General features: G+C 40.9%; 1 protein-coding gene across 7 annotated transcripts in view; it reads left to right on the forward strand.

The window, feature by feature from the left end:
• st3gal3a (ST3 beta-galactoside alpha-2,3-sialyltransferase 3a) overlaps positions 1-20721 on the forward strand; it is a 350137-nt gene that overhangs the window by 221976 nt on the left and 107440 nt on the right. For all 7 annotated transcript variants that reach the window (XM_078408347.1, XM_078408350.1, XM_078408351.1 and 4 more), the window contains one exon: positions 1683-1869. In XM_078408347.1, coding sequence (XP_078264473.1) covers positions 1683-1869 — 187 coding nt within the window. The remainder of the gene's footprint in view (positions 1-1682; positions 1870-20721) is intronic.

Below are 20721 nucleotides of genomic sequence, written 5' to 3' on the forward strand. Positions count from 1 at the left end.
ATGATGCAGACATAAAGAACCTGCTGAAATTCTGTAATTACTGTTTATTTTTCTGGCCTATTTATTCTGTATTTGCAAATGTTGAACAGGTGTGTTTACATAAATATACACCCACATTTCCTTTTTCGCAAGTTTATGACACATGCACAATTTTCAGCTGTGAGATCATGGATCTAGTTCCTCAGTTCTTAGCTGTAATATTTTGGGTTTTCTCTGCACTGCCTGAATGGCAATTTCATTCACGGTCATGGTAACTGAAACATTCTTTTTAACATTAACTACGTATTTTGTAGAATGTAGATTGTTTGTCATTTTGGGTTAACAATTAAGGCATGCGGTCGTATTGTGTTGAATATTTTGCTATTTCCCAGAATTTCAAATTGTAAAAAATCTCCATATTAAGGTAAAAAATGGTCAAATCAACTTTAACAGTGCCCTTCATAATTTCATAAATTTACCTGGAGATACCTTGGAGTCACTTCTGTTGGAAGGAGAGCCAGAAAAGAAAGACATTCTCTTAAGAAAGTTTCAAAGCATTTTAGTCAGTGAACTAACTTTAAAGTATAGATACTGTTGTAATACAGGCAATATGGCAGCCAAATATAGCAAGGTCTCCAAAATAGCTTTTTTTGAAGATGTTGAGAGATAAGTATTGCAAAGGACACACACCTGCTCTCTTATGAAATAGTGTTATGGGTTCTTTTATGTCCATCTGAGAGAGTAGAATAACTCATCAAAAGAAACTCCCCGATGCTGCAGTGAGTTATAGCCTGGAATTTTGTGCTCAGGTCTCTGGAGTAAGATTTCAACCTTCTGATCAATAGAAGCTACAGCTGGCAAAACTACATCTGAACTTTTTTTTCCAATTGATAGTTTAGACTTTTAGAGGAGGCATTTTGTCTGCCCAACAATGTCTGATGCTTAATTTTGTTAAATTTAATTCCATTGAGATTGCTAATGCATTCCATTATTTATGCAAGATTTACACACTTCAAAATGAACCCCAATTTTGTTACAATGACTCCAAGTTATTTCCTGAATGGATTGTTTGAATGTGCTTTATTTGTCATGTACTAACGATTGTGCTTTTTACTGTATTTGCAGTTTGCTCATCTTTGTTTTTCCCGAAATGGAAACCTATTAAAATGTATTCATTTTATTTCTCACAAGGTCTCTACATCTGATTTTATTTTTTCTCTTTCGGCAAATTTTCATATGCTTAGCTGAAGAAAGAGTCACAGCATTGAACAAAACAGAAATGGGCCCTTTGGTACCATGTGTCTAAGCCGACAATCAAATATGCATCAACACTAATCATTTTTTCCAACACTTGGTCCATAGCATTCTATGCTTTGGTGATTCAAAGAATAGGGAGCCAGTTGAGAGGCATATCTAGGATATACTGTAATAAATGTGCATTACTATGCACCAATTTTCATACATATGAAGATTGCATTTCTTGATATTCAGATAGAGATTGGAATAGTATTTTAAGTTGGGAGCATGAGCGATGGAAAAGAGATTGTAAAATGGGAGGATTGTGACATCGAATGTTGTTGACTATGAATGAGAACAATTGAGAGAAGCAGTGTTGGACCTGCTTGGTAAACCTTTGGATGCACACACCAAATAATAGAAAATGTTTTTGTAATATTGCTTAATTTCTATTAATTATCTTGCAGACTTAATGAAGCCCCTGTGAAAGGATTTGAAAAAGACGTTGGCACAAAGACAACCCTTCGAATCACATATCCAGAAGGTGCCATCCAGAAACCCACAAGATATGAGAAGGACTCCCTATTCGCATTTACTGGATTCAAGCCTCAAGATTTCAAATGGTTGAAATACATTGTTTACAAAGAAAAAGTGGTAAGTTCCTCCTCATGACCTACACAGCCCTCCGTAACCTGGCCCCATCCTACCTGACTGACCTCCTCCACAGGCACACTCCCACCCGTACCCTCCGATCTGCTGCTGCTAACCTCCTGTCCCCCCCCATCCGGACCAAACTCAGATCCTGGGGGGACAGGGCTTTCTCCATCGCTGCTCCCACCCTCTGGAACTCACTACCTCAGACCATCAGAGACTCCTCCTCACTCACCACATTCAAAACATCACTGAAGTCTCACCTGTTCAGCACTGCCTTCAACCACTGACCGTCACCTCACCTTATTTTTCCTTCTCTGTTCGTTTACTTATTTATTTATTTCTTTTTTCTATGTTTTAGTAAACCCTGTAAAGCGTCTGTGAGTGTTTAGAAAAGCGCTATACAAATGTAATGCATTATTATTATTATTATTATTATTAAGTTAACCCATTCCCAGATGGTTGTGACATTTTGAATGGAAAAATATAGATATGGTAAATTAGATCTATGTGTTCAGTGGAATTGGCCTATTAAATGTTCAACATAGTAAATCTTTAAATTCAAATTTTCCTTTGGGATGAAATGTTAAATATGATTAATTGAATAACATTTACATTAGGAAATGACTTTTACTATTCCCTTGTAGGGTAATGTGAGTAAGCAGCATTTTGAATGACCACATTAGGATCAAATCTGCAGTGAGTTTCTCAGCGAGCTGTATTCTTCATGTAATATTCACCAGGGAGTGATATCAAGAATCATTAATCATAATCATCAAACACCACATACACTAATAATCCATGACTGAAGATTTTGGTGGGTGGTGTTCAGAATCAGTCTGATTAATCCAGTGTTAACAATCTATTGGCACATGTATCGTTAAATTAGGATCAAGTTAGTTTTGCTTCTCTACAATATTAATCTAAATACAGATTATGAAATAAATCAATATGTGTTGCCATTCAAGGATTATCTTTCATGTAATTTCAAATGGATTGAGAAAATAAATCCATTGATATCAATGAACAGGAGAAGTATCAGTGTAACCTTGTTGTATTCATTTGATGCAATATTAATGCAGTGAAATATGCTGTAATAATTGGATACATGTTTTTACTGCATAAAAGACAAAAGCTGGCTACCTCACATCAGTAAATGTCCACTTTTGTGCATAAATATATGTCATGAGAAATTTCAATCATTAATATGAGGCAGTTTTATTGCAATTTTAGTCCATTTTGCATGGGATTTTCATTACTGAGGATTTAACGCATAAAATTATCTCTTTGCTTCAATAGCACTGCTATTCTATGTTGTATGCTGTTTCTTTCATTGCAGAAAGTAGATTAACTTTATGGCTATGACTTTCATGTTGTAAATGAAGAAAGCAACCTAATCTTAGGAGAAGAGCTGTAAAATATAATGAGAATTGATGAACTGATGAGATCTCATCGACCTGATCTTTAGCTCTATTTGCTTCTCGATGGATGCTGCCTGAGCTGCTGAATACGTCCAGCATTTTCTGTTTTTATTTCAGTGTAGGCTCAGTTTGTTCATTCAAAACTCATTCAAAACTCACCTAGAATTATTCTGCCGAACCTTCAAGGCCATCTACTACAATTAGTTCTGTACTTTGATAAGGGACTAATCTTGTGCACAGTTTTACCAAGCAATGTCCATTGGCTTTCATACGAGTCGACATATACCTTTACTATAGCGCTCGTATGGTCTTGGAACAACAGCCAATATGTTGTTTGCCTTCTGATACGCTATATGTGTGCTTGATGCTTTCCAAGATTTATGCACAGGGACGCTGAGTTCCTTCTAAACACCAACACATTCAAACTCTCTCCATTCAGCCAAAATGGATGACATCACATTTTCCACATTAAGTCCATATGCCATGTGCTCTCATGACTCATTTGACCTAGCCATCCCACAAAATATCTCAGATGTGTTAATAGATGTACTTCCTGTTTTTTTTTACTTCAGTGAATCCTATTAATTTATTTGTGTATGTGTACTTGTCACGAGATGACACTCAATAAAGTCCTCAGCCTTTAGTTATTTTTCAGTTTTGTGTGAAAACCTATCATCGAGAACTGGAGATAACTGCATGCGCTAAGGCATAAACATCATGCAGACTTGGTAGACCTCACAACGTCCCAGTAGTATTTAATGGCATCATTAATATACGGGGAGCAATTGTGAAACAACAGAGCCGACCTGAATGATTCTTCAAGACTTCTTTACCACTTACAAGGTATGTGAAGAGTGTGATAGACAACTCTCCACCTCCCTGCATGGTTATAACTGCAACAACATTCAAGAAGTTTGACAACATCTGAGATACCAGTCAATTGCTTGATGGGCATTTTTGTATGTCTCTATTTACCCGCTCTGCCTTTGCTGTACAATGGCAGATCAGATAGTGAGAGGATTATGCAGCACATGTTTTTTTATGTAAGTTGGTGAAATTCCAAAACAAGCCATTCGCTGTGCCTTTAGTGTTAATATTCGTTAATGGTAAAATTTGAAATATTTTCCAAGAAACAATTGTGAAACTTCATAAAATATTAAACTGACTTATTTCGTTCAGTGTAAAACATTACAATACTGCCTTCCCCAAATTAGAACCATGTGGGGAATGAGACCAGACCAGACTTAACTACAGAAAGACAGTCCAAGAATATTTAATATATTTTTTGAAATAGTGCACAACTCAATGGAAAAACATAAAGGTGTTGATGAATTTCTAAACAATCTTCCCAAACTTCCCATTCTTTTTCTTGGTGAAAAGTCAGCTCTGTCCAGTTCTATTGAAGATTGCTGAGGCTGGTCGCAAATTATTTGTAGCTTCTACAGGATATATTTTGTTTGTACAGATTGAGAACATTAGATCAGCCATTACCAATGATGATTTAATGCTGCTGTATACTTAATTTTCTTTCCCATTATGTTTGGTATTGACAGTTCAGCCCAGCTTTATAAACGGACTACCTGATGTACATGGTTCAATAAGGAGGGACATTTTGGGTAATAGGAATTTATTGGTAGAACCTGATAATTTTTTTGCGCCTCCATTTCTTGTCCAATTGAGAGTGTTTAGTAGAGGTAATTGGACTTGACAAGATAGCTTGGGGTCGGTAGTGATAATGTTGGTTTTGCTGAAGATTGGATAGGTGGATTAATTGATGGGACTAGCCATTGGAAATATTGTTGATGCCAATAGGGGAGTGAGATCTGAATATTCAAAGTTTCTCAGAAAGGAGGGGAGGAGCATGGAGGAGAGGAAATTTGGTTGAGTCAAAATTTCAAGATCAATTTATTGTCACATGTACCAATTAAGGTACAGTGAAATTTGAGTTACCATACAGCCTTACTAAATGAAAAGCAACAAGACACACAGCCACATAAAATTTAACATAAACATCCACCACAGCGGATTCCACATTCCTCACTGTGATGGAAGGTAATAAAGTTCAATCAGCTTCTTCTTTGTTCACTCGCGGTTGGGGGTGTTGAACCACCCGCAGTCACCGCTGCCGACTCCCCAAGCCCTCGCGTTGGGATGATCGAAACTCAACCGTCGGGACAGTTGAAACATTCTCCGCGGCATGGAGCTCCCGAGTCTGCCTCTTCTTACCAGAGACCGTGGGCTTCACGATGTTAAAGTCTAGAGGCCCAGCGGTTGGAGCTCTCCACAGTCGATCCTCGGCAAAGGATCGCAAGCTCCATGATGTTAAAGTCCGTGCCGCGCCAACGGCATGAAGCGCTGTCTCCAGGAAAGGCCGCCAACTCCTTGATGTTAGGCCGCAGTGGGGACGGAGATACGATATGGTGAAAAATTGCATCTCCGTCGAGGTAAGAGATTGAAAAAAAGTTTCCCCCAAGTCCCCACCCCCACATGAAACAAACCAAGAAACACTAAAACATACTTTAACACATACTTAAAATAACAAAAACAGTAGAAAGGACAGACACACTGTTGGCGAGGCAGCCAGTGCATAAAAAGTCAGTTAGAAGTCAATTAGATATCTATGTTGAGATGTGGCAGCATGCATAAAAATTCAATGACTTGAGTTCTCATTTTGGAATGAATGCTGGAGTATTTGAAGATAGACACAAAATGCTGGAGTAACTCAGCGGGACAGGCAGCATCTCTGGAGAGAAGGAATAGGTAATGTTTTGGGTCGAGACCCTTCTTCCTAGGAGTCACAGAGGGGGAGCAGTGAGAGGATGTTGCTGAACTCTCGTCGGAGAGAGGAGGAGAGCTTCTTCAAAGTCGACATACCTTGAGATTTCGCAGTGGAGCAGACCAATGTGTAGGAAGGAATTGCAGATGCTGGTTTAAATCGAAGATAGACTCAAAATGCTGGTATAACTCAGCAGAACAGGCAGCATGTCTGGAGAGTATTTAAATCTGGTTAATTAAATAAACTTGGAACTCATTAACTGCCCTTCAAAATGGCTAAGGATAAGAAGCAGGGGCCTGAGGGATGCGCACGTTCTCCAGGAACACAAATAGTGTAGGATGGCTTTGGCTGTTAAATTTCCTTTGATTAGTTAGAGTTGAATGTTAAGTTAAGCCTAATTAAAATGCTTAAAGAAACCTCCAACCTTTTGGAAACATTTTTTCTCTACCCATTTGAGTTAAAATCTGAGGTTTGAGATAATGCAGTTATAGGTTTGAAATTTTTACATTCCAAACCTACAGGACAGCGTAGGTGGCGCAGTGGTAGAGTTGTTGCCTTACAGCGAATGCAGCGCCGGAGACCCGGGTTCGATCCCGACTACGGGTGCTGTCTGAATGGAGTTTGTACGTTCTCCCCGTGACCTGTGTGGGATTTAGATTTAGATATTTAGATTTAGAGATACAGTGCGGAAACAGGCCCTTCGGCCCACCGAGTCCGCGCCGCCTAGCGATCCCCGCACATTAACACTATCCTACACACACTAGGGACAATTTTTACATTTACCCAGTCAATTAACCTACATACCTGTACATCTTTGGAGTGTGGGAGGAAACCGAAGATCTCGGAGAAAACCCACGGGGAGAACGTACAAACTCCGTACAGACGGCGCCCGTAGTCAGGATCGAACCTGAGTCTCCGGCGCTGAATTCGCTGTAAGGCAGCAACTCTACTGCTGCACCACCGTGCCGCCACGTTCTCCCCGTGATCTGCGTGGGTTTTCTCCGATATCTTCGGTTTCCTCCCACACTCCAAAGAACTTCAGGTTTGTCGGTTAATTGGCTTTGTATAAATGTAAAAATTGTCCCTAGTGGGTGTAGGATAGTGTTAATGTGTGGGGATCGCTGGTCGGCGCGGACCAGTTGGACCGAAGAGCCTGTTTCCGCGCTGTAACTCTAAACTGTATCTCTAAACTAAACCTACCCTTTTTTTGTTAATAAGATTACATCAAAAATTTGGACTCTTGTCTTACGTGGTTCACCATAGTTAGCATATATAAAAGTTGGGATTCATCAATTGTTTACACCTTAATCAAACAACTGTCTTGCACTTCTTTTCCATTGGTTAGCTTTTCTCACCCCTCCTCCATCTAACCACCTTCCTTCCCTTATCTGGCTCTTCTAATCACCTACCAGCCACTGTCTCCACCCTTCCCCACCCCCCTCCCCCACCTGACTCCATCATTTCCCCATCTATCTGGTTATAACTATCATTTATCAGCGCCTGTCTCATCCCTCCTTCTCATCTCTTTAAACAGTTATTTTCCTTCAACCGTCTCTCCAGGTACAGGTTATGACTCCAAACGTGGCCATATCTTTGTTTCCATACATACTACTTAAACTACTGAGTTCTTTCAGTTTATTTTTTGTTCCAGACTCCAGCATCTGCAGTTGTTTGTGTCTCTTACTGGTCATTATCACTTTATTATCTGCAGAAACCCCAGCTGAGTGCAAATTACCCATCACATTCTTTTCAGTGAAACATATTTCAAAAATATTTCAGAGATTAAAATATGCTTTGAAGTGTCCTGATGTTGTGAGTCTCTCTAAAATACAAGCTTATTATTCTTTGTCCCTTGCATGCTAAATTATGTTCTTGCATCTTCCAAGAAGGCAAAATCACCATTAAACATTATATTACTAAAGTTAATTCTTTGCAAAAAAGCATTTTTCCCAAAGCCATCTACATTTCAAATCCAGTTGAGAAGCTAAGACTTCAATAAGAAAACTCTTATCTATGTTGATCAGTGTTTGTACAGGACACTTAACAAATACAGTTTGGTTCAGGTTTTATAGAAAGAATTATATCTTTATTTTTAATAGTGGTTACTCTTCTTATCCACATAGGTTTGTTTTTGTTAATAACATGTATGTAATCTTTTAACTTTAGACACAATTTTTGAATTCTCTCATATGTTTGAACTTATTCAATAAAAGCAGATTAAGTACTCAGAGCACTGGAAAAAGTAACATTGCCTGAGGGGTAACTTTCCTTATGATTTTAGTGGTTACTAGACCAAGTGGACCTGTTGGGCCCAAACCTCCTGCATTGGTGCAACACCCTGTCCTCCCCCACTCCCCTCTCTCTGCAACCCCCTCTCCCTCCCTCCTCCCTTCCTTTCAAACTTTAAAATGTGAATAACTTAAGACCGATTTCAATAAAATTACTTGCATTATCACTAAAGTGACAATGGTGAGTAAGGTGGGCCTAAAATTGTCGCGCTATCGTGTACCGTTTTGGCTGAAGTTCAGTCACAAACAAGATAACAAACGAGAGTTTTAGTATATAGATAAATAGTTTAAAGGGCTTGCTTTCTAAGCATTTTGATATCAATGGCCACTCACCCTATGTACAATATTGGTCTGACCAGCTGGTAAATTTCAATTTTCTCCACTGGTCTGTTTCAAACATGGGACAATCTCTAGGTTCAGCAGTATGCTTTGTTGCTAAAAACAGGTTTTGATTTATAAAAAAAGACGTCAAGTGCTGGAGTAACTCAACGGGTCAGGCGGCAACTCTAGAGAACATGGATAGGTGACTTTTCGGGTAGGACTCTTCTTCAATGTGACTAAAGGAGGGTCCCGACATGAAATATCACCTATCCATGTTCTCCAGAGAAGTTGCCTGATCTGCTGAGTTACTCCAGCAAGTGTCAATTTTTTTGTTATAATGTGGAATGCTTTCTGACAAAGTAGTGTGATGTGAAAAAAATAAGTGCTTATACCATCACTATGGCTGTGGAAAATATGCAATGTTTCCAAATACACAGGACAAGATGTTAGAAATCCAAAGTGCCAAATGTCAACTTGCTCCCGGTGGTAATGGGAGGCTTATGCACTCACCTATGCTCCTCCGATATTGAGTAAGGCTATTGAAATAATAAGCTTGAAGCCAGTTTTTGTAACCTGTTTGATTTTTACACTCATTTATTGGAAACGGAAATCTGGAACATTTAATTTGTATATGCTCTTGATTTGCAGTTGCCTAATGAACCCAGTGCAGATTCATATCCCAGAATTTTTTGTTGTTGTCATTTTAGCTTACTCATGAATTTTGTTACCAGTTAGACTTCAGTAAATATCTATTGGAAGCATTGTGCCTATTTCATTTCAACCTTGGATATGTTAGAGCACAGGTGTCAAACACAAGGCCCGCGGGCCGAATCCGGCCCGCCACGTCATTTCATGTGGCCCGCGAGAGCTTAATTGTCATTGGTCGTATATCTTTTAAGTTACAGACATTTTTAACTTTCAAACTCTCATTTCTAAACACATTTTTCAAAGTGCTGTGCGTCTGACAGCACGGCCTCTCCTCACTTGCACACACAAGATGGACGCCGTTAGCGGAATCACCGCCTCCCCTCTCCTCACTCTCCCACACCCGGGGGACACTGTCTCCCGAGCAGGAGGGAGATGGTCGGACTGATGGTCCTCATCCTTCCCTTCAACCCACGCCACGGCGTCCTCGAGTCCCCCCTCCCGCCCGGGCCCAGCACCGTTACCGCACACAGGCCGCAGCGCAGCGGGCAGCTTCTTCTCCTCCTCCTTCAGCGGCCGCTTCCACCCATGGCGGCGTCGACGAGGGCCACTGCAACCGACGGCCCCGTCGCGACCTCAGAAAGATGGCGGCCTCCTCACGCTCCGCCATCTTGTGCGCGCCCCCCGCCGCGCCTCTCTCCTCTCGCTTCTCTCCCCCTCCCCACTCTCCCAGACCCGCGGCCGCCCGCCTCGAGTAGGCCCACCTCCGCCGCCCGACTATAGTAGTCCGACCTCCGCCGCCCGCCTCGAGTAGTCCGACCTCCGCCGCCCGCCTCGAGTAGTCCGGCCTCCGCCGCCTGCCTCGAGTAGTCCGGCGCTCCCTCCCTGCACGATCGGTAAGTGCCTTTCGCCGCCAACGGCTCCACGGAGGGGAGGGGAGTGGAGTGGACGTGGGGGGCGAGTGGGGGGGAGGGAAGGGTGGGGGTAGGAGGAGGGGGGTGGAGGAGAGAATGGGGGTGGAGGAGAGAGTGTAGGAAAGGGGGTGGTGGGGAAAGGGTGGGGAGAGGGTGAGGAGAGAGTAGGGGGAGAGTGGGACTGGGGAGGGGGACAGCGGGGTTGGTTGGGGGAAGAGAGAGTAGGGGTGGGGGGAAGGGGAACAGTGGGGGGGAAGCAAAGGGGGAGAAGGTGGGTGGGGGGAAGGGGACAGTGAGAGTGAAAGGGGGAGGAGGGAGGGGGTGGGGAGGAGGGGGAGGGAGGGGGAGGAAGAGGGAGTGGGGGGGAAGAGAGGGGGTGTTGGTGGGGGGATGAGAGGGGGTGGGAGAGAAGGGGGACAGTGGGGGTCAAGGAAGATGGGAGAGTGGGGGGTAGGGAGAGGAGGGATAAGGGGGATTGAGTAGGGGGTTGAGGATGCTACACCAATACAGGAGAGGCTTTGGGTCCAAGGCTCCTCGGTCACACCCTCTCCCCTTCCCTGTTCCGCCTTTAATTGCGCTCCCCCTCCCCTGGAGGAGCACGGCACCACAGTGAAGAAGAAAGAAGATGGCCACTGGCAGGACGGTGTCAGAGGCTCCATCTCTCCTTCCCCCCCCCCCCCCCCCCCCCCATTGAGATTCATTTTATTTTCTTTAAGAGACAATTTATTTTAAAGAAAAAACGCGATTTCCCCAGGTAGCAATGGAAACCCTACGAGGAACGGGCCCAATTTGTCAATGTGCTTACATATATTTTTACATTTATGTTAATGCATGTACAATATTTGTTCATTTCAATAAATAATAATCAAATGCAGACAGTTATTTAACAATATGTTAAGGATTAGTTACATTTATACAGCCTTACAGTTACAACCGGCCCTTTGAGGGCAACCATAATGCTGATGTGGCCCGGGGTGAAAATGAGTTTGACACCCCTGTGTTAGAGGATTAAGCATTGAGCTGAATTAGCCTGGATCACAAGATTGTGTATCCTATAGAAAGCTTGGCTGGCTGTAAACAATGTCGAATCTTGCTAACATTTCAATCAATATTAAGTGAGGGCATTTAGAATAATATTTTCTTTGTTGCTTTTTACCAAACAGAAGGTTGAAACTCATGGTGGCAATAGGATTATTATCTCTTAAGTGGAAACTGATGTGAGCTTGTGTTTGAAGTTAGGTTACATTTATAATAAGTACATTCTTCATATGGTTCTCAGGCTTCATTGAACCCTTTATTTTGCAATCAAATGAAGGTTTTTTTTAAAAATGATCTAGGAAATGATCGTATGATGAGAGTGCAGACAAGGTTAACCAAGCTGATGCCTGGAGCAATTCAGTTATGAGGAGAGACTGGATATGATTTATTTGATGGGAAGACTGAAGGGATTATGATGGAGATATTAAAAATTATGATGGGAATATATAGGATAGATGGTGAAAAGATATTTTCCTTAGGTGGCCATGCATTTAAGGTAAGCAGTGGGAGATTTATAGGGAATGGAGGAATAACTTTTTGTGGGAGAGTGGTTGAAATTTGAAAGTATTGAATAGATGGGGGTGTGAGGGGGCTGGTGGGCATTTTATCACACCACCTAATAGGTATTTCCTTGAGCACTTGAAATACCTCTGCATAGAAAGCCATGGGGTAGGTGCTGGACAAAGAGATTAATATAGGCAGGTAATAGACAGTCAACATTGACATGGTTGGCCGAAGAACCAATTTCTGTGTTGTATGATGCTACAACTCCATGATTTACTCAGTCGGATAAGAAAGCATCTGTTTTTACAATATATTGTAGATTTGAAGATCAATCCAATGTTAGAATAGTTTGATTATAAAATACATAATTTCAATTAAATTAACCAGATTTTTGCAGATCAGTGAAACATGTAAATTTGGTGGTGTGAACCCAGCAGCTACAGGATAGGAACAGAACGAAAATTGTCACAAGTTAACACCAGAAAGCAATGTCCAAAAGGAACAGAAAATATTGCTGTTGTATTCTTGTAAAGAAGTAATAGTTTAAGTGATGGAAGTTATTCTCTATCTACCAATCCTGGACTTTGATATTTTGACCTCAGAATTCTTGTGTCTAACCAGGGATGTTTGCCATCCGTCTATCTGCAAGAGATGATGCGGCTTTGATGTTGCCCTGCTAGGAGAGGGGAATATGTCATCTGTGGTTGCATTTGCTGCTATGGCTGTTTAGGCCTATGCTTGACAAGCAGACCCTCCCACAGCTTCCACAGGTGAAGTTGTGTCTGGCCGGGTTGGGGAGTGCATTGCTATTGCCATTGACCATCTTGTGGCATTGGCATCAGGCCTCCAAGGTTTTAAGCCACATACTTCATACCCTCCTGGAGGTCCTTTTTCCACCTCCCAAGGTCTTCAACTGCTGCCTTCCAGTGGTCAGTGCCAACGTTAAAATTTGTCATGTCTCTTTTAATCGTATCCTTATAGTGAAGCTTTGGTTTTCCTTTTGGCCTCTGTGGATTGGCAACCTCTCCGTACAGCACATTTTTGGGATTGCACCCATTTTCCATCTTGTGTACATGTCCATGCCAACAGAGACGCTTCTGCTTGAGGGTCGCAGAGATGCTAGGCAAATTGGCCAGAGAGAGAGAGGACAGATTCATTGGTGATTTTGTCCTAACAAGAAACTCCCCTGATGCGACAACAGCAGAAATGTAAAATTATTCAATTTTCATTCTTGATATAGATAAGTTGTCCCAGCCTCATTACTGTACGCATGATATCCAAATGAAAATTCGTTTTATAGCCCTAACAATCTACAAATTGTTGAACACACATCAAAGTACATAGATGTAGAAACTTAGAAACATAGAAAATAGGTGCAGGAGCCTGCACCGCCATTCAATATGATCATGGCTGATCATCCAGCTCAGTAACCTGCACCTGCCTTCTCTCCATACCCCCTGATCCCTTTAGCCACAAGGGCCACATCTAACTCCCTCTTAAATATAGCAAATGAACTGGCCTCAACTACCTTCTGTGGCAGAGAATTCCACAGACTCACCACTCTGTGTGAAGAAATGTTTTCTCATCTCGGTCCTAAAAGACTTCCCCCTTATCCTTAAGCTGTGACCCCTGGTTCTGGACTTCCCCAACATCGGGAACAATTTTCCCGCATCTAGCCTCTGCAACCCCTTAAGAATTTTATATGTTTCTATAAGATTCCCCTCAGTCTTCTAAATTCCAGCGAGTATAAGCGTAGTCTATCCAGTCTTTCTTCATATGAAAGTCCTGCCATCCCAGGGATCAATCTGGTGAACCTTCTCTGTACTCCCTCTACAGCTAGAATGTCTTTCCTCAGATTAGGAGACCAAAACTGTACACAATACTCCAGGTGCGGTCTCACCAAGGCCTTGTACAACTGCAGCAGAACCTCCCTGCTCCTACACTCAAATCCTCTTGCTATGAATGCTAACATACCATTCGCTTTCTTCACTGCCTGCTGCACCTGCATGCTTGCTTTCAATGACTGGTGCACCATGACACCCAGGTCACGTTGCATCTCCCCTTTTCCTAATTGGCCACCATTCAGGTAATACTCTGCTTTCCTGTTCTTGCCGCTAAAGTGGATAACCTCACATTGATCCACATTATATTGTATCTGCCATGCATTTGCCCACTCGCCTAATCTATCCAAGTCACTCTGCAGCCTCTTAGCATCCTCCTCGCAGCTAACACTGCCCCCCAGCTTCGTGTCATCCGCAAACTTAGAGATGTTGCATTCAATTCCCTCGTCCAAATCATTAATATATATTGTAAATAACTGGGGTCCCAGCACTGAGCCTTGCGGTACCCCACTAGTCACTGCCTGCCATTCCAAAAAGGACCCGTTTATTCCTACTCTTTGCTTCCTGTCCGCCACTCAATTCTCTATCCACCTCAACACTGAACCCCCAATACCGTGTGCTTCAAGTTCGTACACCAATCTCCTATGTGGGACCTTGTCGAAGGCCTTCTGAAAGTCCAGATATAACACATCGACTGGTTCTCCCTTATCCACTCTACTAGTTACATCCTCGAAAAATTCTATAAGATTCGTCGGACATGATTTGCCTTTCATAAATCCATGCTGACTTTGTCCGATAATTTCACCACTTTCCAAATGTGATGCTATCACATCTTTAATAACTGACTCTAGCATTTTCCCCACTACCGATGTTAGGCTAACTGGTCTATAATTCCCCGTTTTCTCTCTCTCTCCCTTTTTAAAAAATGGGGTTACATTAGCTACCCTCCAATCCTCAGGAACTACTCCAGAATCTCAAGAGTTTTGAAAAATTATCACTAATGCGTCCACTATTTCTGGGGCTACTTCCTTAAGCACTCTGGGATGCAGCCTATCTGGCCCTGGGGATTTATCTGCCTTTAATCCATTTAATTTACCTAACACCACTTCCCGACTAACCTGGATTTCCCTCAGTTCCTCCATCTCATTAGACCCCCGGTCTCCTGCTATTTCCGGCAGATTGTTTATGTCTTGCTTAGTGAAGACAGAAGCAAAGTAGTTGTTCAATTGGTCTGCCATCTCCTTGTTCCCTATGATCAATTCACCTGTTTCTGACTGCAAGGGACCTACATTTGTCTTAACTAGTCTTTACTAGTTATAGTATATAGTTATCTGATGTAAGATTATTTGTTACTAGTTTAAAGTCTACTTTTGTTAAGTCTCTATTCTCATTAAGGATCTTTTCTGCTGACATCTAAATGGGGCTTTTCCTAAGAAGCATATTTAAATGTTGTGTTAGTTGGCACCTGGAATAGGAAAGAGTATCAATTGAGGAGTACATGAGCGAGGAAAGGTAATACTCTGAACATTGTTTGCATCTAGTTGGCAACATGTCAGATGCTACTTGATCAACATCCAGCTGTCGAGATGTTAATCACTGCATTTTCCTATTAAACACTGGAGGAGCAGCTTAATGACTGAAGCTTGAAATGGTGAAAGACTCTATACTGTCATGACCAAATCAAAATTGTTAAAGGGGAAACTTGTTATACTGAATATGTTTTGTCTATAATAATCTCATAGATTCTGTGAATTTGTCAAAACTATATGAAAATCTACTTATCAGTCTGAAGAAGGGTCTCAACCCGAAACGTCACCCAGTCCTTCTCTCCTGAGATGCTGCCTGACCCGCTGAGTTACTCCAGCATTTTGTGTCTACCTTCTACTTATTAGATTTGTATGCTTTAGTTAATTAAGCTTGTAATCCATGGATGCAAGGAATGAGAAAAGGCAAGTCAGACCTGTAAGTCTATTACTTCTGCAGACTGTTTGTTTGCAACTTGGCCTTTTGTGAACTGTACATAATCTCCTGAGGCTGGCACAAAAATAACTGTTTGCACTATGATGCATCCCAATAAGGTCGAGAATTACAACAGCGTTGATGATTTTTATGAATGTCAAATGTAGAGTGCAAATTTGAAATATATAGTGAAATGGGAGTTGTATTCACATGATCTAGAAGTATGTATTTGTTTAATTGTGTTTAGAATATATTTTTGTCTTTTGTCCATATTTACAAGGTGTGTTAGATTTTAGAAAATATGGTGTAAATTGAGGGGGAAAAAAAGACCAACTGAAAATTCTGTCTGTAGGAAGTGTATGTGTTCCAAATAGCTTTCCGTGAGTGGACATCAGCCTTGTTTGTTTGTTCACAGAATGAAGGGTTGCGGAGATTTGCATGTAAGAGTGAGGCAAGTTCAGAATTTTTTTTAGAAAACAAGTATTACATGGGAAAAATAATAATCTGCTGTGTCCAGGTGGTAAGCAACTACATTAAAGAAAGGCTATAATACTTCAGAGTGAAGTATTTAACATTTCCAGGAGATGGAAAATCATACAATTGTTACATTTTGGAAGAACTCCAGTCAGAGTTTGAATCTATGTTGTCTCTAGAGCAATCTTTTTTTTTGCCATAGCTTGTAAATATTTTAACTTCAAATATTTAAACTTCTAAATATTTATCCAATTTCCTTTTGAAAGCCACAATTGAATCTCCATCTACACACTTTCAAGCCATACAGATGGTAAGATCCTGCCTGAAGTCCTTTCTATCTTTCATATTACATCCTTGTTGGATTTAAACAGAAAATGTTTTCTGTATTTCTATATAATTATGTCAACGTTTTAGACCTCAGTTGACTATCTTGCACATTATCTGACAAAATGGGTAAAAATCCGACATTGAAAAAAGCAGGATTTATTGTACTTTGACTTGTCATTTAAACTCATGGAATGAACTGGGGTTTTTTTCTACTATCTGCGTGAGTTATTCAATGTTTTTGTGAAAATAACATTGGCTCTTAGTTCCCAAATAGGGTTTCCTTCAAAATATAGAGGAAATGCTTTAAAACCGTAAATAAAGTACAATGTAGTTTTGGCTTAAACCTCATGCATTTAGGAGAGAATTTTATTTTCTCTGAGAGTTCTCTTCTATTTAATTTAAAGGTGTTAATGCTGTAAATTGGAAATATTTTCTACTTTAGAGACTAGGTACAGGTGTAATTAGACAGCTGTGTTGTAAGAAACCTCAGGTTGTAGAAAATCATGTTATAAAAATAATTGTGTCAACAGGGGAAAGGGGGGGGGGAGTTAGGAGCTAAAGAGATTCAGAGTTGCAATAACAAAGTCATTTTTCCTGCAGGATTTTCAAAAATTACTGTCTTCAATGGCAATAAATTAATTTTTTACCACAAGCTAAAAATAGTAAAGGCTGTACGTTACATTATGTAATACACTATCATTGCCCAAGTGTCAATAAAAGAAATGCCTTGTCAATTTCAATGACCACTCAGTTAAAGTAGCAGTTTTAATAGACAGTGTCTGATCAATGCAGGGAGGTTACATGGAAACAGTTTTCTCCTTTACTGTTTAGATTCATGACAGCTTTTTTTCTGGGGACTTAAGAGACTGCAAATACTGGAATCTTGAGCAAGAACAAAGTGCTGAAGGAATCCAGTGGGTCAGGCAGAATCTAGGGGGGAATGGGCAGATGATATTTCGGATTTCAGAAGGCTCTGAAGTAGGTTCCTGACCCAAAACTATCTTTTCTTTCCCTAACCAGATGATGTCTGACCTCCTGAGTTGCTCCCGCACTTTGTGTTTTGCATTGCTTTTTTTCTGTTTGTCAATTTCAAATGCAACTTTTAAATGGTCCTCCATTTCCCAATTGAAATAGCATCATGCTCAATTCGGTTCTTGTAAAGCAAAATAGTGGTCCCTAATTCATCTCTTGCATTGTAATCGATTTGTGTTATAGAAACACCACATCATAGCAGAACTATCAGTAATTCATTCTTGGGTATAGAGAAGGTTAAATAAATGGCAAATTTTTCATCCTGCTTAAATTATAATACCGCAGAACTGTGCCTTCTTTCCAACATTACATAAATCATAAGCAATAATATAGCACTGTAGACATTTACGTCTCAGAGGAAGCTATTCAATCCAGCCAACCTTGTTAGAGCAATTGTGAATTGTTTCCGTCTCACTAATCACTGTATCTCAATTCTTTTTGCTGAAACAGACCAGCAGTGGCTGACCAACCTCAAGGACTCGAGTCTAACAAACATTGAAAGGAAATTCAAACTAATTTGAAAGATATCAAAGTTAGGGAGGAAGGCTACTCTGGAAAGACTAACAGTTAATGTTTTGGGTCCAGGAGCCTTCTTCAGAAACAAGCTAGTTCAGGTAGTAAAGAAGATGGGGGAGCAGGAATGTATGGGACAATAGGAATGTATCTAATTAAATGAGACCCAGAGTTAAGGGGCAGTTAAAATCTGATTTAGTTTGTACATTGTAAATGTTCAGGCTACAGGACATTCACAGCAGGCCAGAGAATGCAAAAAGAGAAATACTGAGCCATTAAGATGGCTGGCAAAAATGGTCAGTTCTGATACAAACAGAGAGAAAGAGTGAGTTATCTGAAGTGAGTTTTATAATCAGTCATCCAAGCAGTAATGAGCTCAAGGGGAAGATGAGGTGTGTTCCTTGAGAATGCTTTGGACCTCATTGAGTCATGGGATTTAGTTGGGTCAAAAGGCCATGTATTGCTTCTCGCTGTACATTTGCAGCTTTCGCATTGTGAAAATCCTGTCCACTGTGGCTATAGATGGTCGGAATCCACACTGAGATTCAGGATGCAGGTCAGTAAACCACCGGGAGGAGGTGGTTGGGAAAAGAGCCTGATGAAACACTAATCAGAGTTGTTACCTTTCTTGGAGGTGGTGACAATTGCGATGGCTCTGAAATTCCCTGGTTAATCGTCCTCTTCCCAGATGTGAGCAATGGGATTGTGGATTCACGACTGAAGCTCTTCTATTTTGAATTTGGAGCTTCAATGGGGATAGCATCTGTTCAGGAGGCCTTGTTTAGTTTTAAGTTTGGATGTAGCCTTTTTGACAACTTGTCAGAGTTGCAGCAGGCCAGAAGAAATAGATTGCAGTGGGATGCGTCAAGAACAGAGTTGCATTTAAGGAGGTCTTCAAATGGAGCAGTAAAATGGAGACACAAGAGACTACAGATGTTGGAATCTGAAGCCAAAAAACAAACTGCTAAAGGAATTAATCAGGTCAAGCAGCATCTGTGGCGGTAGAGGGTTAATCGATGTTTCAGGTTCATGTCTCACAAATGAGAGTGTACAGGGGAGAATGCTAGTATAAAGGGATGAGGCAGGAATTGGAGCTTCACAGTATTTCTTCCAGCAGGGGTCTCTGTCCTTGATCAGTTCATTACCATTCTGGGGGTGTGTGAGTTCTAGGGTGTTTGTGACATAGATGGCTTTGACTGTGCTGAAGAATCCACACCCGTCGTGTCAGTCAGTGAGTGCCTGAGCTTCCAGCGCTCTCTCCATCCTTCATCTGTTTTATAGATGACAGCTTTTCCTCTGTAGTTTCAGGTGCCTGTAGAGCTGTTTCTTTTCCCATGAATAAAGAAATCCATCACTCTGGAGTTAATTAGTTCCTTAATCTCCAGATTATTCTCATCAAATTCTCATAGGTGACGAATTCTCTCCTGATTACCCTTGGTAAAAATACCAGAATTCTCATCACAAGTTCCAATTGTGGTGGATTCAGGGCAGCCTATAAGGTGTAGATTCTTTATGGTGGCTGTAGATTGGGAGTTGATAACAGGTTCTCTCTGAGGGTCCTTGAGAGAGCTTCCGTTTTGATCTTCTTGCAACAACCTTTCTGCTGATGCTGATGTTTTGGGGGATTGGAGGTGATAACGAAGATTAGGAGGTGGCCAGTACTATTATCCATTGTTTCATCTTCTGAGCTGTGGTGGCAGACTCAAAAGTCAAGAATGTTTTAATTGTCATATGTACCAGCAACAGTACAATGAAATTTCACTTGCTGTAGCATTGCAGGCTTCAATAGACTGAATATAGGACCACCATGATCTTTGTGCCTCTGGTACAATGCGTAAATGTGTGAAACCTTGACAGAAGCAAAGACATGAAATGTTGGAGTAACTCAGCGGGTTAGGCAGCATCTCTGGAGAACATGCAAGGGTGACGTTTTGGGTTGGGCCTTCTTCAGACTGATTGTGGTGGGGTGGGGGTAGAAAGCTGGAAGCAATATGTGCTTGGGATCAAAACATGCTTATCACCTTTCTCTCTATGATTATTCTTGAGTATTGTTTTGTCTGTATATTTCCCAATATTTCTCTGTTGCCATGAGGACCTTGTCCAATGACTATTATTTGTATTTGAAACCAAACAGTAAATATTGACCAGTATCTGTGTCACATAAGATTACTCAATACACATCAGGTAATACCTCCACTGATCTATACAGGTAATGTGAATTTGGCTAAGTATCAATTTTGATAGTAAGTCTGAAGATTGTAGATTTCATTTCTATTATAGAACTTGAGTGTGTGATCTAAAAATAGTGTTTTGAGCAATGCTGCTCTTTTTATAAGGAATCAAAGTTCAAATAGATTTTAATGATCATGTCATCCGATTTGAAGAAAAGAACTAATTCCTCTGAGTTACCATGCCAACATGTCTCCCTCAACAAACACTGCTCAAAAGGCAGCTGATCATTCATCTCGTTGTTGTTGATGGGATTTTACCCTACGTAAAATGTGGTGTTTGCCTACAGCTTAATGAACTACTTTGAAGTGCAATTTCTATTATGTGTGAAGCATGTAAGAAGTTTTGGAGTGATGTAATAAATGGCAGTAGGATCCAAGCCTTTTGAAGTTTCGGTGTGATGCTGCAGTACCTCTGCCGAGCCATGACAACATTACCTTCCTATTAATACCGAAGCTTGGAGTAAGCATGAACATCAGGTGAATGAATAAACTTGCAGTGTGCTAACAATATCATAGAATGGAATGTGAAACATGCTTATTTGAAATTCCCACTATTTTAATAGTAATGCTT

Source organism: Rhinoraja longicauda, chromosome 11 (assembly GCF_053455715.1).
Source record: "Rhinoraja longicauda isolate Sanriku21f chromosome 11, sRhiLon1.1, whole genome shotgun sequence".
Lineage (NCBI taxonomy): Eukaryota > Metazoa > Chordata > Chondrichthyes > Rajiformes > Arhynchobatidae > Rhinoraja > Rhinoraja longicauda.